This window comes from Andrographis paniculata, unplaced genomic scaffold, assembly GCF_009805555.1.
Source record: "Andrographis paniculata isolate CXL003 unplaced genomic scaffold, ASM980555v1 Contig52END, whole genome shotgun sequence".
Classification (NCBI taxonomy): domain Eukaryota; kingdom Viridiplantae; phylum Streptophyta; class Magnoliopsida; order Lamiales; family Acanthaceae; genus Andrographis; species Andrographis paniculata.
The window spans coordinates 1704708-1722484 of NW_026137587.1; the positions used below are offsets into that span (position 1 = coordinate 1704708).

Here is a 17777-nt window from a genome sequence, read left to right on the forward strand (position 1 = left end):
CACAATGGACTTGTATAAATAGGTGCTTGTACCTCATTTGTAAATCACCAAGTTAAGAGCAATAACAAGTCTTTCACTCACTACTTCCTGTCTCTACGATTTTTGCGAGTTCTTGAGTGTTCTTGAAGGAGTTCTAGAAAAAGTTGTACTAGCAACCTCTAAGTGTCCAGAAATTGCTAGGCTACACGGAAGGTGTTCGAGGAACAACCAGACAGTCCATCACACAACAAAGACAACTATAGTTTCTTGTTTAGTTATATATAATGTTGTAGACACTAAAAATATATGTCTAAAATCAATTAGATATCATATATTTTGGAAGAAAATAAAATTCCAATAATATAAATATATGATATTTAATTATGCACATATGTTAATTTCTGTACAATAAATATCAACCATTAATGCAAAAATATGCTTAAAATGGAAGATATCGTACAAATATTACGCGTATAAATAGAGCCATAATAAATTTGGCAGCAAAATAAATTAATCTTGTCAATAAATGAAGTATATAAATTAATATCTTCCAAAAAAGACAATGATATGAAGATTTTGGCGAGAAATGAAGGTACACAATCAAATACGTCAAAAATGGAAAGCAGCATCTGATGGAAAATGAGATATTATAAAATCTTTCCATACACGTGGCACCATCTGAAAAGGAAGCCAAGGCCACCCTCCCCTATAAATAGGAGCCTTGACCAATTCATTAGACACCGAATGTAACACCCCCAGTTGGCTCATACTGGAAATGCTACCGCCACACTGCATCATGAGGTCGTCACCTCCTACTTCGGGCCCCACAACACAGTGTTAAGGCTAAAATTAATTATATAAGCATTTTATTATTCCCAAAAAAACAAGTTTATAAATATTTACAAAAACATACTCCCAAAACGGGAGGTTTTTCTAGTTAGAATTTACATATAATACATCAGATGCAGTTCACTCATTCAGCCCGTCTTTCTATCTCCCGAGACGTCCCCTGTCCCGGAGGTGCCATGCGTACCTGAATCAAATATTTTTCTTAAAAGCAGTCTAGAATTAAATCCATTTTAAGAACTAACATAAAATATGCCATGTCATTCTCGAAAATAGAGTTTAATTTCCGTCATTTGCAAAATAAATGCCATGCCATGCCCATACTGAAATAATGTAACAATAATGTCAAAATCGACAACTCATGCACATATACCCATATACATATATCAAAGTGAGCAGCCGGAATAACCTCGGCTCCATAATAACAGCTCACTAGACTATCATCAATAAATAGCCGGAAAATCCTCGGCTCAAGGAAGGACCTGGTAAACCCATAATAATATAACGGTCACCCGGTCACTCCCATATACCCACCATACGACTCCCGCAATCAATACATGGATAGTCGAACGTTGTCGCCATTAACCACAAGACACCCCATAGTCTGTGATAGCGAAGATAGGACCCTCCTGCCTAGCCCTACCCCGTGTAACGTAGTAGAATCCGTGCAACCTGGAATCACCCGAAGGAAACCCGGAAACTCTACTCCTCCTCGCACGCCCTAACGGGATCGCGTTTGGAGTTTGGCATCTGATCCTAAACTACCGGTAGACCTCACTAGTAGCTACTCCAATGAGTGGAACAACACCGAACCCGAATGATTAGACCAAATACGTCTCAACTGCAATGGGTCTAATCCCTGAATGACCGTGCGACTAAGTCACCCAGTTGTCCGACTACTATCGTCCACTATCGCCAAAGTGTTACGGTACATCGGGGTCGAATATCCTAACCCCAGATGATGCCCTCGCCTAGCACTACCGCACACGGCGACTAAACGATAGATCCATAAAACATATCCGATAAATCGTGCAATGTGTGCAGCATGTCAATAAGTGAATTTAATGAAAAGGGCTGGTGAGACGGCCCACCTATCCTCCTTTTTATAAATTCACCAACACGATCAAATACGTATATCAAATATCGTAAAACGAAGTTTCACACATGCATATACACACACATATATACATATATAGATGCACTGACCAAATGATTCCACATAATATCATATCAATATCAGAATCAGAATCACATGCAACATAAATACCTAATTTCTTAAAATTAGATTTAATTCCCTACTGCTTACCTCCTACCGATACTTTCTGGATTTTATAACTTCACCCAAATCTCCTCCAACGTACACCTGTCCCATTATTTACTCAAATCAGATGAGCTTTATGCTTATTCTCAGGAGCTACCTGCTTATTCAAAAGCTAATTTCTATAATTAACTCGTCGGGCTCCAAACTTTTATATTTAGTAGAATATGATATTCTAGCTATAAAATCCTTCTACCTCATAATATTTATATTGCCCGATTATTAAATAAAAATACGCAAAGGTATGAACAAGCAGGCATGTGCGATATACTGCCGTTTTTTATTCGACTTGGATTGGTACGAAATTCTCAAAATATAATGTCGGCGCTACGAATAGGCTATTAGCTAAAGAAATTCATCGATTAAATAGCTAAATAGCCAATTTTGAATTTTTGAAGAATTTCTAATTTAATACTCCAATATCAAAATTCGTATTAAAATTTATAATCGGACTCTACGAATAGCAAGGAATACCATACCCAAGTCGGAATTGGAATCGGACGGCTAAATCTTTTTCTTTCTTTTTTTTTTCTTTCTTTCTCCTTCTTCTTCCTCCCTTCCTTCTCCTCCTTTGGTTCGTTGCTGCTGCTGCGTTGGATTCTTTCTTTCTTTCTTTCTTTTCATATTATATATATATATATATTATATTATTATTATTATTAAACGTAATATATTATTATTATTATTAAACATTATATATTATTATTGTTATTAACGATGATGATAAGGTTCTTATCATCATCTACTATATTATTATTATATATATATATTATATTATATATTATATATTATATTTATATTTATATTTATTTTTAATTTTATCGATATTTATCCATTTAACAGTCTATTTAATTATAACTAATATACAAAATTGGAATATAATTTATCCCAAAATATTAGTTTCTTGATTCCATTACTATTGTCAAATATTTATTTGCTATAATAATATTATTTTATACATTCCGAAATCGGGGCATTACAATCCACTCCCCCTTAAAAAGATTTCGTCCCCGAAATCTAAACTCAAACACATAACAAGGCAACTTAATTAAACAATTGTGGGTATGCTTTGAACATTTCTTGTTCTACTTCCCACGTGGCCTCTTCCGCTCCATGTCTGGACCACATTACTTTCACCATACGAATATCTCGATTCCTCATGGTTCGGACCTTTGTGTCCATGATCCACAGAGGCTTTTCTTCATACGAAAGATCTTCATTCAGCTCTATCTCATCTGGAGATAAAATATGAGAAGGATCTGCAACATACCTACGAAGCTGAGATATATGAAACACATTATGGATACGCTCCATAGAATTTGGAAGTGCCAACCGATAGGCCCAATCACCAACTCGATCGACAATTTCATAAGGTCCAACATAACGCGGACTCAATTTTCCTTTAATCCCAAACCTTCTAATACCTTTCATTGGGGATACTTTCAATAAGACAAAATCTCCACTTTGAAATTGACCCTCACGTCGGGCTCTATCGGCATAACTCTTTTGACGATCTTGAGCTGCCTTCATCTTTTCTCTGATAATTCGAATCTTATTTTTCGATTCCTCAATCATTTCCGGACCCAGTATCAGTCGATCACTCATATCGTCCCAACTCAAAGGAGTTCTGCATTTTCGACCATAAAGAGCTTCAAAAGGAGCCATTCCGATACTTGCTTGATGGCTATTATTATATGAAAATTCCACTAAATCCAAGTGGTCTTCCCAACTCCCTTGAAATTCCATAGCACAAGCTCTTAGCATATCTTCCAGAATACGGATAGTTCTTTCTGACTGACCATCAGTCATAGGATGGAATGCAGTACTCATATGCAACTGAGTACCAAAGGCTTCCTGCAATTTTTGCCAAAATCGAGATTGAAAACGTGGATCACGATCTGATATGATCACCTCAGGAATACCGTGTCGTTTAACCACATAATGAACATATAATTTGGCCAATTTCTGCATACTCCAAGCCATACGTACTGGAATGAACACTGCTGACTTGGTCAATCTGTCTATAATTACCCAAATTGCATCTGTTCCCGACTTTGACCTTGGAAGTCCTGTTACAAAATCCATTGCGATAGAATCCCATTTCCAGAGTGGAACTTCTAAAGTTTGTAGCAACCCCATTGGTCTATGATGTTCTGCTTTTACCTTTTGACAATTTAAACATCGTGCAACAAATTTGGCTACATCCTTCTTCATGCCCTTCCACCAAAAATGTTGACGTAGGTCATGATACATTTTATTTCCCCCCGGATGCACTGAGTATGGTGTATTATGAGCCTCACTCATAATCTGCTCTTTCAAATCATTTCGATCCTTTGGGATACACCACCTCCCGTGAAATCGAAGACTCCCATCTGGAGCAATATTAAAATTTTGAGTCTGACCGTACTGAACTTTCACTGCAAGCTCAACCATTTTATTATCTTCCATTTGAGCCGCTCTAATGCGATCATAAATTTCAGGCTCAACTTGTATCATTTGCAAATATCCCCGAGTCATACCCCGTCCAAGTACCTCAATTTCCATCCGCGCTAAATCTTGGCACAGTTCATCAGCAACCGACATGAAGCCCAAGTTATGCCTTGGTTTTCGACTTAAGGCATCGGCTACAACATTTGCTTTGCCTTCATGATACACAATTTCAAGATCATAATCCTTCACCAATTCTAACCATCTTCTTTGTCTTAAATTCAATTCTTTTTGGGTGAAGATATATTTCAAACTTTGATGGTCAGTAAATATTCTGCAATGGGCTCCATAAAGATAGTGTCTCCAAATCTTCAAAGCAAACACCACTGCTGCCATTTCCAAGTCGTGTGTCGGATAATTCTCTTCGTGAGGTTTTAGTTGTCGTGATGCATAAGCAATAACTCTTTGATTCTGCATTAAGACACATCCCAATCCCTGCTTCGAAGCATCACTATACACTTCAAACTCCTCACATTCCACTGGTAAAGCCAAAATTGGCGCTGAAGTTAATCGATGTTTCAATTCTAAAAAGGATGACTCACACTCGTGATCCCAGTTAATCTTTGCATCCTTTTTCAGCAAATTAGTTAATGGTTTTGCAATCTTCGAAAAATCAAGAACGAATCGCCGATAATATCCTGCCAAACCCAAAAAGCTTCTTACTTCTGATTGATTGGTAGGTCTTGGCCAATCCAAGATTGCCGCCACTTTAGAAGGATCTACTGAGATACCCTTTCCAGAAACAACATGCCCCAAGAAAGCAACCTCTTTCAACCAAAACTCACATTTGGATAACTTGGCATATAACTTTCTTGCACGCAATATGTTTAATATTACATGCAAATGTTGTGCATGCGTCTTTTTATCTGGGGAATAGACCAAGATATCGTCAATAAATACACCACAAACTGATCGAGGTATGGTTGAAAAATTCTATTCATCAACTCCATAAACGCAGCCGGGGCGTTAGTCAACCCAAAGGACATAACCGTGAATTCATAATGCCCGTATCTAGTCCGAAAAGCTGTCTTCGGAATGTCATGCTCTGCAATCCTTAGCTGATGATATCCAGATCTCAAGTCAATCTTTGAGAATATAGTTGCACCTCTCAGTTGATCAAATAGATCATCAATCCTCGGAAGAGGATATTTGTTCTTCACCGTGACTTTGTTCAGTCCACGGTAGTCAATACATAACCTCAAACTTCCATCCTTCTTTTTCACAAATAAAACTGGAGCTCCCCAAGGCGATGTACTAGGCCGAATGTAACCCTTATCTAGCAATTCCTGTAGTTGCAATTTAAGTTCAGCTAGTTCTAAAGGTGCCATCCGGTATGGAGCCCTTGATACTGGCTCAGCACCCGGCACAATATCAATAGTAAAATCCACCTCACGAGCTGGTGGCATACCCGGAATGTCATCAGGAAATACATCAGGAAAATTTCGGACTACAGGAATATCTTGCAATCGCTGCTCCCCTTGCGTCAAATCTCTTACCTCACACAGATATACTGGAAACCCCTTACGAATAAATGATTGAAATGATAGGGATGAAATTACCTTCATAGAAGGTTGTCTGGCAGATCCTGCATAATTCACCTGTTCGCCCATCGCTCCAACCAGCGAAATTGATCTTTTTCGACAATCAAATTGAGCTTGATATGCCACTAACCAATCCATCCCCAATATTACATCGAACTCGGATAGCTTGATGCCCAACAAGTTAGTAACAAAATCAACCCCTTCAATACTAACCGGAATCTGCATATAAAGCTCTCGGCATTCCAGCACTTCTCCTGATGGAAGTAAAACTTCCACTACCACTTCTACTGATGAATTCAGACCCAATCGTCTAACTAGACGCTTAGATATGAACGAGAACGTTGCACCCGAATCGAATAACACAAGAGCAGGAAAACCGCAAACCAGAAATCTACCCGTTAAAACCTCACCTGGATGATAATCAGCTTCTGCTTGGGTAAGAACATTTATTCGTCCACGCTGGCCAGGTCCTCTGCCTGGCTGCCTAGATGACGAACGTGACTGACTTCGTCCCCCTCGCCAAGATGATCCTAATCCTCTCCCTTGTGACTGCGAAGACGGCGGCTGCCATGGCCTAAACCTCAGTTCTGGAAACTCCCTTGCAGTTACCACACTTGGACATAACCTGGCAATGTGACCACTACCACCACATTTAAAACATGTCAATGGAACTTTATCACAACGAGTACCTGGGTGGCTTGTTCCACAACGCCGACAAACAGCCCCCGATTGCTGAGACCTCTCCTGACTCGGTTCATTAATCGAAATCCCCTTATACGATGGCCCAGACCTGAACATTTGCCACCATTTCTTTTTACCCTTGGGCTCATCCTCCACTTTAGCTTTTCCCTTATCTCGAACCTGATGTTGATAACCTATTTCCTTCTCACTCTCCTTTTGTCTGACTTCCTGCTTCTGATAAAATCGGGCAGCACGCTCGTAAGCCTCATACAATGAACTGATATCCAACACCGCTAAAGCTTCTTGAATTCTGTGTTGCAACCCGTCTACAAAATGGTCAATTCTGTCTCGCTCACAGGAAAAGTAGTCAGGAACATACATCTCCAACTCATTAAACTTCACAAAATAATCCTCAACTGACATCGAGCCCTGCTTTAAGTCCAGCAATTCTTGCTTCTTCGCTTTTCGAATATGCGACGGTATAAACCTAGCCTTTAACTTTGCTTTAAATTCATCCCAAGTCATATCCACTTGGTCTACACCTGCAGCTTCTTCACCTAACCACCACCGATTTGCTCGGCCTTCCAAGAAATAGGCTCCAATATTAACTCGTTGATCTGGCGGAACCTGAACAACACGAAATATCTTTTCCATCTTTTCAACCCAAAACTCAAGGACTCCTGGCTCCACTGAACCAGAATATGTTGGTGGGTTATGCCGCATCACAGCATCAATGAAACTCCTCTGTTGAGGCATCATCGCGGCCATAAACTGCCGAAAGAAATCCTGACTAGGTGCCTCTGTTGGTACATGCGCTGGCACAGGATACTGTGACTCATCAGACGAAGGATCAAACTCTGGGCCTTGAATAGCCCTACGTACACCACCACCTCGAGAATTCGACATACTGCCCCCAATTTTTCCTGATTCAATATCAATTCAGCACACAGCTAAACCAAGCATAACAATAAAAGATAGATCACATTAACATGAATGTACCCGCAAAACCCAAACCTCACCAAACCAATTCAATATCATTATTATTTTCAAAACCTTTTTAATTCAAAGAGCCAAAATCTATCAAACCTAGGCTCTGATACCAACTTGTAACACCCCCAGTTGGCTCATACTGGAAATGCTACCGCCACACTGCATCATGAGGTCGTCACCTCCTACTTCGGGCCCCACAACACAGTGTTAAGGCTAAAATTAATTATATAAGCATTTTATTATTCCCAAAAAAACAAGTTTATAAATATTTACAAAAACATACTCCCAAAACGGGAGGTTTTTCTAGTTAGAATTTACATATAATACATCAGATGCAGTTCACTCATTCAGCCCGTCTTTCTATCTCCCGAGACGTCCCCTGTCCCGGAGGTGCCATGCGTACCTGAATCAAATATTTTTCTTAAAAGCAGTCTAGAATTAAATCCATTTTAAGAACTAACATAAAATATGCCATGTCATTCTCGAAAATAGAGTTTAATTTCCGTCATTTGCAAAATAAATGCCATGCCATGCCCATACTGAAATAATGTAACAATAATGTCAAAATCGACAACTCATGCACATATACCCATATACATATATCAAAGTGAGCAGCCGGAATAACCTCGGCTCCATAATAACAGCTCACTAGACTATCATCAATAAATAGCCGGAAAATCCTCGGCTCAAGGAAGGACCTGGTAAACCCATAATAATATAACGGTCACCCGGTCACTCCCATATACCCACCATACGACTCCCGCAATCAATACATGGATAGTCGAACGTTGTCGCCATTAACCACAAGACACCCCATAGTCTGTGATAGCGAAGATAGGACCCTCCTGCCTAGCCCTACCCCGTGTAACGTAGTAGAATCCGTGCAACCTGGAATCACCCGAAGGAAACCCGGAAACTCTACTCCTCCTCGCACGCCCTAACGGGATCGCGTTTGGAGTTTGGCATCTGATCCTAAACTACCGGTAGACCTCACTAGTAGCTACTCCAATGAGTGGAACAACACCGAACCCGAATGATTAGACCAAATACGTCTCAACTGCAATGGGTCTAATCCCTGAATGACCGTGCGACTAAGTCACCCAGTTGTCCGACTACTATCGTCCACTATCGCCAAAGTGTTACGGTACATCGGGGTCGAATATCCTAACCCCAGATGATGCCCTCGCCTAGCACTACCGCACACGGCGACTAAACGATAGATCCATAAAACATATCCGATAAATCGTGCAATGTGTGCAGCATGTCAATAAGTGAATTTAATGAAAAGGGCTGGTGAGACGGCCCACCTATCCTCCTTTTTATAAATTCACCAACACGATCAAATACGTATATCAAATATCGTAAAACGAAGTTTCACACATGCATATACACACACATATATACATATATAGATGCACTGACCAAATGATTCCACATAATATCATATCAATATCAGAATCAGAATCACATGCAACATAAATACCTAATTTCTTAAAATTAGATTTAATTCCCTACTGCTTACCTCCTACCGATACTTTCTGGATTTTATAACTTCACCCAAATCTCCTCCAACGTACACCTGTCCCATTATTTACTCAAATCAGATGAGCTTTATGCTTATTCTCAGGAGCTACCTGCTTATTCAAAAGCTAATTTCTATAATTAACTCGTCGGGCTCCAAACTTTTATATTTAGTAGAATATGATATTCTAGCTATAAAATCCTTCTACCTCATAATATTTATATTGCCCGATTATTAAATAAAAATACGCAAAGGTATGAACAAGCAGGCATGTGCGATATACTGCCGTTTTTTATTCGACTTGGATTGGTACGAAATTCTCAAAATATAATGTCGGCGCTACGAATAGGCTATTAGCTAAAGAAATTCATCGATTAAATAGCTAAATAGCCAATTTTGAATTTTTGAAGAATTTCTAATTTAATACTCCAATATCAAAATTCGTATTAAAATTTATAATCGGACTCTACGAATAGCAAGGAATACCATACCCAAGTCGGAATTGGAATCGGACGGCTAAATCTTTTTCTTTCTTTTTTTTTTCTTTCTTTCTCCTTCTTCTTCCTCCCTTCCTTCTCCTCCTTTGGTTCGTTGCTGCTGCTGCGTTGGATTCTTTCTTTCTTTCTTTCTTTTCATATTATATATATATATATATATTATATTATTATTATTATTAAACGTAATATATTATTATTATTATTAAACATTATATATTATTATTATATTATTATTGTTATTAACGATGATGATAAGGTTCTTATCATCATCTACTATATTATTATTATATATATATTATATTATATATTATATATTATATTTATATTTATATTTATTTTTAATTTTATCGATATTTATCCATTTAACAGTCTATTTAATTATAACTAATATACAAAATTGGAATATAATTTATCCCAAAATATTAGTTTCTTGATTCCATTACTATTGTCAAATATTTATTTGCTATAATAATATTATTTTATACATTCCGAAATCGGGGCATTACACCGAAGTTGCATCGAGGATTCAAGCAAAGGGTAAGTCTCTAGACTCTCTCTGTATTGTTCTTCATGTTCTTCGTGTCCTTCGAAGCGTTTTTCGTCGAAAGTCACTGATTTGGACAAATGATCCAATATTGGTTGACGAATCGATGAAGTTAACATTCTTCGTCGTATGTCCAAGCCGGAGGAAGGATCAAAGCTCTCAAAGCCGTTGAGGGATTCGTCAAAGCCAAGGGAAGGTCTTCAAAGTTCCTCTCAAAGCTTCAAGATGTTCATCGCGTTCTTCAACAAAGCATCAACTAGGCCCTCTTCGATCCAAAAGTCAAAGAGACACGCCGCCAAAAGCGTTATGTAGCACTAAATCCACCTCCTCAAAGATCAAAACTGCGGATCGTTAAAATAAGACACAAAATCCAAAGTCGATGATCAAATCACCTACATGGAGACCAAAGCCCTACGAACGGTAAAAAAGACAAATCAAAGATCAAAGCTGCGGATCGTCCAATGAAGACATCAAATCCAAAGTTGGGGAACAAACGCCCACACGGAGACCGAAGCTCTCCAAAAGGCTGAAAAGGCAAACTAAATATCAAAGTCGCGGATCGTCTAAAGAAGACAACAAATCCAAAGACGATGATCAAATCGCCAACGCGGAGACCAAAGTTCTCCAAAAGCGGCAAAGCCAAAACAAATGTCAAAGTCGCGGATCGTCCAAAGAAGACAACAAATCCAAAGACGATGATCAAATTGCTAACGCGGAGACCAAAGTCCTCCAAAAAGCGGCAAAGGAAAAACAAAGATCAAAGTCGTGGATCGTCTAAAGAAGACAATAAATCCAAAGACGATGATCAAATCGCTAACACGGAGACCAAATCTCCAAAAGGCGGCAAAGCCAAATCAAAGATCAAAGCCTCGGATCGTCTAAAAAGGACATCAAATCCAAAGCCGACGATCAAATCGCCCGCACGGAGACCAAAACCCTCCAAAAGCCGGCAAAGTCAAACTGAAGACCAAACCTCTTCAAAGGGGGCAACCAAAAGAGAATTCAAAGGGAGTTCAAGGCCGACGCACACTTACGCCAAGCCTTACACTGCAAGAATTGACGCCCTCAAAATGCCAACGGGCTATCAACCACCAAAGTTTCAACAATTTGACGGCAAAGGCAACCCAAAGCAATATATAGTGCACTTTGTCGAGACATGCAACGATGTTGGAACATATGGAGACCTCCTAGTCAAACAATTTGTGCGGTCACTAAACAACAACGCCTTCGACTGGTACATCGACTTAGAGGTTGGTTTCATCGACAATTGGGAACAAACTAAAGTACGAGTTCTTGAATAGGTTCTACAGCACAAAGAGAACCGTCAACATGACTGAACTCACCAACAGCCGCCAATGGAAAGATGAACCAGTAATTGACTACATCAACCGCTGGAGAAGTCTAAGCCTCAACTGCAAAGACCGTCTGTCCGAGGCTTCCGGCATAGAAATGTGCATTCAAGGGATGCAATGGGACTTGAAATACATCCTACTGAAGATTTCTCAGATGACGAGAAATACAACACTTCGAACAGTGGGGGCAATCATACTTACCCACCCTCCTAGAAACGAGGATAAACTTTCTACAATCTCCTGAAAACGAGGATAAACTTTCTACAATCTCCTGGAAACGAGGATAAACTTTCTTCAATCTCCTAGAAACGAGGATAAACTTTCTGCAATCTCTTGGAAACGAGGATAAACTTTCTGCAATCTCCTGGAAATGAGAATAAACTTTCTACAATCTCCTGGAAACGAGGATAAACTTTCTTCAATCTCCTGGAAACGAGGATAAACTTTCTTCAATCTCCTGGAAACGAGGATAAACTTTCTGCAATCTCCTGGAAACGAGGATAAACTTTCTTCAATCTCCTGGAAACGAGGATAAACTTTCTGCAATCTCCTGGAAACGAGGATAAACTTTCTTCAATCTCCTGGGAATGAGAATAAACTTTCTAACAAAACTCCTTAATACGAGAATAAATTGTTTAACAAAAACAAACAAATTCAATTTGTTTTGAACTACGTTATGACTTGATTCCTTAACCGGATACGTAGGCAACTTGGAATATAACTCCGAGTTCAGTCAATTATGCCAAAAAAAAGTCCAAAAAAAAATCGGGCTTAAAAAAATCAATTGGAAAAAAAAAAATCTCGTCCAAAAAAAAAAGCCCTTTGGAAAAAAATATTGGCTAAAAAAAAAATCAAAAAATGATAGCCATAAAAAAAAATCAGTCAAAAAGAAAAATTGACTTATGTTTCGAGACTCATTCACGCCTTAAACATTTTGTGTCGGCTTAAACAAGTCTCGAGGGGGCATTTTGTAGACACTAAAAATATATGTCTAAAATCAATTAGATATCATATATTTTGGAAGAAAATAAAATTCCAATAATATAAATATATGGTATTTAATTATGCACATATGTTAATTTCTGTACAATAAATATCAACCATTAATGCAAAAATATGCTTAAAATGGAAGATATCGTACAAATATTACGTTTATAAATAGAGCCATAATAAATTTGGCAGCAAAATAAATAAATCTTGTCAATAAAGGAAGTATATAAATTAATATCTTCCAAAAAAGACAATGATATGAAGATTTTGGCGAGAAATGAAGGTGCACAATCAAATCCGTCAAGAATGGAAAGCAGTATCTGATGGAAAAGGAAAGATTATAAAATCTTTCCATCCACGTGGCACCATCCGAAAAGGAAGCCAAGGCCACCCTCCTCTATAAATAGGAGCCTTGACCAATACATTAGAAACCGAAGTTGCATCGAGGATTCAAGCAAAGGGTAAGTCTCTAGACTCTCTCTGTATTGTTCTTCATGTTCTTCGTGTCCTTCGAAGTGTTCTTCGTCGAAAGTCACTGATTTGGACAAATGATCCAATATTGGTTGACGAATCGATGAAGTTAACGTTCTTCGTCGTATGTCCAAGCCGGAGGAAGGATCAAAGCTCTCAAAGCCGTTGAGGGATTCGTCAAAGCCAAGGGAAGGTCTTCAAAGTTCCTCTCAAAGCTTCAAGATGTTCATCGCGTTCTTCAACAAAGCATCAACTAGGCCCTCTTCGATCCAAAAGTCAAAGAGACACGCCGCCAAAAGCGTTATGGAGCACTAAATCCACCTCCTCAAAGATCAAAACTGCGGATCGTTAAAATAAGACACCAAATCCAAAGTCGATGATCAAATCACCTACATGGAGACCAAAGCCCTACGAACGGTAAAAAAGACAAATCAAATATCAAAGCTGCGGATCGTCCAATGAAGACATCAAATCCAAAGTTGGGGATCAAATCGCCCACACGGAGACCGAAGCTCTCCAAAAGGCGGAAAAGGCAAACTAAAGATCAAAGTCGCGGATCTAAAGAAGACAACAAATCCAAAGACGATGATCAAATCGCCAACGCGGAGACCAAAGTCCTCCAAAAGCGGCAAAGCCAAAACAAATGTCAAAGTCGCGGATCGTCCAAAGAAGACAACAAATCCAAAGACGATGATCAAATCGCCAACGCGGAGACCAAAGTCCTCCAAAAAGCGGCAAAGGAAAACCAAAGATCAAAGTCGTGGATCGTCTAAAGAAGTCAATAAATCCAAAGACGATGATCAAACGCCAATGCGGAGACCAAATCTCCAAAAGGCGGCAAAGCCAAATCAAAGATCAAAGCCTCGGATCGTCTAAAAAGGACATCAAATCCAAAGCCGACGATCAAATCGCCCGCACGGAGACCAAAACCCTCCAAAAGCCGGCAAAGTCAAACTGAAGACCAAACCTCTTCGAATCAAAGAAGCCATTGAAAATCAAGTTGGAAAATAAATCGACCCGGGAGGAGAATCAAAGGACCCATTTAGAGAATATGACCCGCTTTAAATTCAAATTAAATATAATTTGTACAAATTTTGTGTTTATTAAAAATAATACAATTTTTTGTCCACAAATGTAATAGCTATGTGTGATATTGAAATAGAAACATATAATGGATAAAAAAATATATATATATTTGCAACCATAATACATTTAAGTTTAGTAATAATAAAAGAAGTTTAATCAACAGGTTATGGCTAATAATATATTATCTTATGCTGCAACAAATGAATGATCAATACAAATTGGGTATTTGGCATAGAAACACAATAGAAAAGAACTTCAATGCAAGACATGAATGTCTTCTCGGACTACTGTTTATTATTATTATGATTATTAATTTTTTTTAATATTTTATGGTTTTTTTTGACCTTTTGTTAAATGATTGTTGGATATTATATTATATATGAAAATTTTATTGACTATACCTTATAAAAATAAAATTGTGAGAAAAAATACTACCAAATATAATGGATGAAAAAAAAAAATTCAAAATTGAGTTTTGATGAAATACTTTGGATAAATAATAATTTGGTTGTGGTTTGAAGTTAAATTGAATTGTGATGTTTATTTGAGATTTTATTTAAATAATATTTTGATATAATTTTTTATAAGATAAAATAATGCTCCCCCTCGATGCCGCCACATATGAAATTTTTGGACCACTCAAATTTTTTTATTTCTATATCTCTTTTCAATTAAAAAAAAATTTATTTACCTTTAAAACTCTCTATTTTTTTTATAAAACTAATTTATGATAATAATAAATAAATAAATATAAATTTTATTTACTTGTAATATAAAAATTTATTGTCTACCAAATGACATCCATATCTATATATTTTATTAAGATATAATATTAAAAATATTTAAAACCATTTTAAATTTCTTTTAATTATTAAATAACTAATCATCACTATCTAAATAATTAAACTATACTACCAAAATTTTCTGTTCAAACAAAATGCTTCATCTTTACCGAGACGAACGGGTAAAATTTATTAAAAATCATATAGAATTGAACAACGATAATTTTAAATTAAAATCACATCAAAAAAAACCCTAAAGATAGGCATAAACAGTGTCCACAACTTGGTATTTTGTTAATCAATTTTATTTTTTCACCATTAAAATTTTTAAATATTTGGATATTGATATATGTTGCCCCTAAATGAGAAAATTGCATTTCATTTCCTCCTACCATTAATTAGTATAATTAGGTAAATAACAATAGCTACAAAATTGTTGCATTATATCCATCAAAATTTTCAAAATCAAAAGAAAAAATATATATATTCTCTTCGTCTCATTGAAAAGTTACTATTTTCCATTTTTTCGTCCCAAAACAAAGTTATCATTTCTTAATTTAGTAATTGTACTACCTACTTAACATAATAAATACCCTTTTAACTTACAATATATTACACAAATGTCATTACTTTTATATTACATCATACTAACAGAGATATTTTTGTCTTTTTTATTACAATTCAATATAATACTAATATTTAAATATCTACGTGCAAAAAGCAAATACCACCATTCCAATGGGACGAAGGAAGTATATATGTTTTTTTTTTTCTTTTATTATTTTATCTTTGAAATTTCATTTATTTTCTTGTTTCTTTGTCACACGACATCTCCAACTGCACATAAAATATCTGGGATCAAATATTGGAGAAACAATAGTTATTAATATTATATGTTCCTTGTAATGTACGTAGATATTCCAATCAAATCCTACTTAGATAATAAGTAAATGCTCAACAATATACTATTAAATATTTAAACCTCAATGAAATTAAATGCTACAAATCCTACTACTTTATTTTTTATTTTTTATTTTTTATTTTTTATTTTTTATTTTTTATTTTTTTATTGTTATCCTACTACTTATTATTCAATCAATGAGTGTATTTAATTTTAAACCTACCTATCTAGCAACCTATCATACAGCATTTGGTGAAAACTATTCACATCACAGCCTTTACATTCAATGATTTATATGCTGCATTTATTTATTTTGCCTTCGTTTATATACAAATTTTTTAAATGTGTTCATTATTTGGGTTTGAATAAAAAGATTTTAACTTTAATTTTTTTTTAATACTTTATACGGAAAAATATATACTTCCTCCGTCCCATAACAAAGTATCTATTTTTTCATTTTAGTCCGTCCCATAACAAAGTATCTATTTCCTTTTTTAGTAACTGTACTATTTACCTAACATTACAAATACCCTTGTGATTTACAATATATTATACAAATGTCATTACTTTATATCACACATACTAATAAGGCTATTTTAGTCGTTTCTACTTTATTCCTACTATATCCCAATATAATATTAATATTTCTAAAACTACGTGCAAAAAGCAAATGGATATTTAGTTTCGGGACGGAGGGAGTATTTCTTAAAACATAGAATCTAAATAGCAATAAATCAAAAAGAAAAGTCAAGAAATACACAGTTGTGTTTGTTTGCGGGGTTTTGAATTGGAGTTTAAAGTTGAATAGTTATTTTACGTGATATAGATATATGTAAATGTGATACTTGAATAAAAAATATTAAATTTTGGTTTAATATGATAAAATAAAAAGTAAGTATTTGATTTGATTTTTTTTAGGAATTCTTTTTTTTTTTAAATAGTACTCCATCCGTCCGCCAAATTTATTCTTACTTTCTTTTTTAGTCCGTCCGTTAAATTTATCCCATTACTAATTTTGGCAAAGTCAATAAATTAACGTTTAATTATTATCCTCCATTCAACGCTAATTTACAACAAATACCACTAATTTTACTACATTCTCTTTCTTTATTTATTTAACTTCTAACTAATTTTTCAAAAATACCATCAACTACTTATCATTTTTTCAATAAAATATTTATTTTTTTTAAACTCCGTGCCGGACCTAAATGTGCTAATTTTAATGGACGGATGGAGTAAAATTCAATGCAAAATCTAGCAACACACCCATTAGTTTTGGAAAAATTTAAACTATTTGTTTGATTATCGTTTAAAATTGATTTGAAATGAAATATTTCCTAAGTCCGTCAAATTTACTCTTACTTTTCTTTTTAATCTGCTAAATTTATCCGATTACTAATTTTATCAAAGTCAACAAATCCACATTTACTATCTACTATTATCCTACATGCAACATTTATTTATAGGTGATTAGCTTTATTACATTATCTCCTTTAATATTTAACTGAATTTCCAACATTACATTCACTATATTTTTATTTTTATAATTTTTCAATAAAATATTAGTTTTTTAATTTTCGTACTGGATCCCAATGTTCTAATTTGTGGACCAATAAAGTATTAATTTAAATTGTTTATTTAAATCATATTTTGATACGACGGGGGTAAAAAAATAATAATGTATTTTTATTGAAAAATGTACCTGTTGTCGAAGAGTGTAGAAATGTATTTCAAATTATAAGCAAAGATGTAAATGAAGTCTTATTTATTTATTTAGCAGTTGTCTTCTT

General features: G+C 35.8%; 1 protein-coding gene across 10 annotated transcripts; it reads right to left on the reverse strand.

Annotated features, from left to right (window-relative positions):
* Positions 1-618: 618 nt before the first annotated feature.
* Positions 619-10079, reverse strand: LOC127254728 (uncharacterized). Of its 10 annotated transcripts, XM_051279981.1 has the most exons (5): positions 9856-9999; positions 9365-9421; positions 7274-7775; positions 6582-7195; positions 640-1012 (listed from the first exon to the last, which is right to left on the reverse strand). In XM_051279981.1, exons 3-5 carry the CDS (start codon positions 7756-7758, stop codon positions 957-959), a joined length of 1155 nt encoding a protein of 384 aa, XP_051135938.1. In that variant the 5' UTR covers positions 7759-7775; positions 9365-9421; positions 9856-9999; the 3' UTR covers positions 640-956. The 10 variants fall into 10 exon arrangements, 4 of the variants coding, with proteins under 4 accessions (XP_051135938.1, XP_051135937.1, XP_051135934.1 ...); XM_051279977.1 differs by having other exon boundaries at positions 648-1012; positions 6582-7775; positions 9856-9997; XM_051279978.1 differs by having other exon boundaries at positions 649-1012; positions 6582-7775; positions 9365-9476; positions 9856-9997.
* Between the last annotated feature and the right edge of the window lie 7698 nt (positions 10080-17777).

What these genes read in the sequence shown, in the direction of transcription:
- LOC127254728 (XM_051279980.1), bottom strand. Translation starts at nt 7,758, where the DNA reads ATGTCGAATTCTCGAGGTGGTGGTGTACGTAGGGCTATTCAAGGCCCA. An exon ending in AGAAGCTGATTATCATCCAG is followed by an intron (nt 1,013 to 6,581) that starts GTGAGGTTTTAA and finishes TATTTGATTCAG; the next exon opens with GTACGCATGGCACCTCCGGG.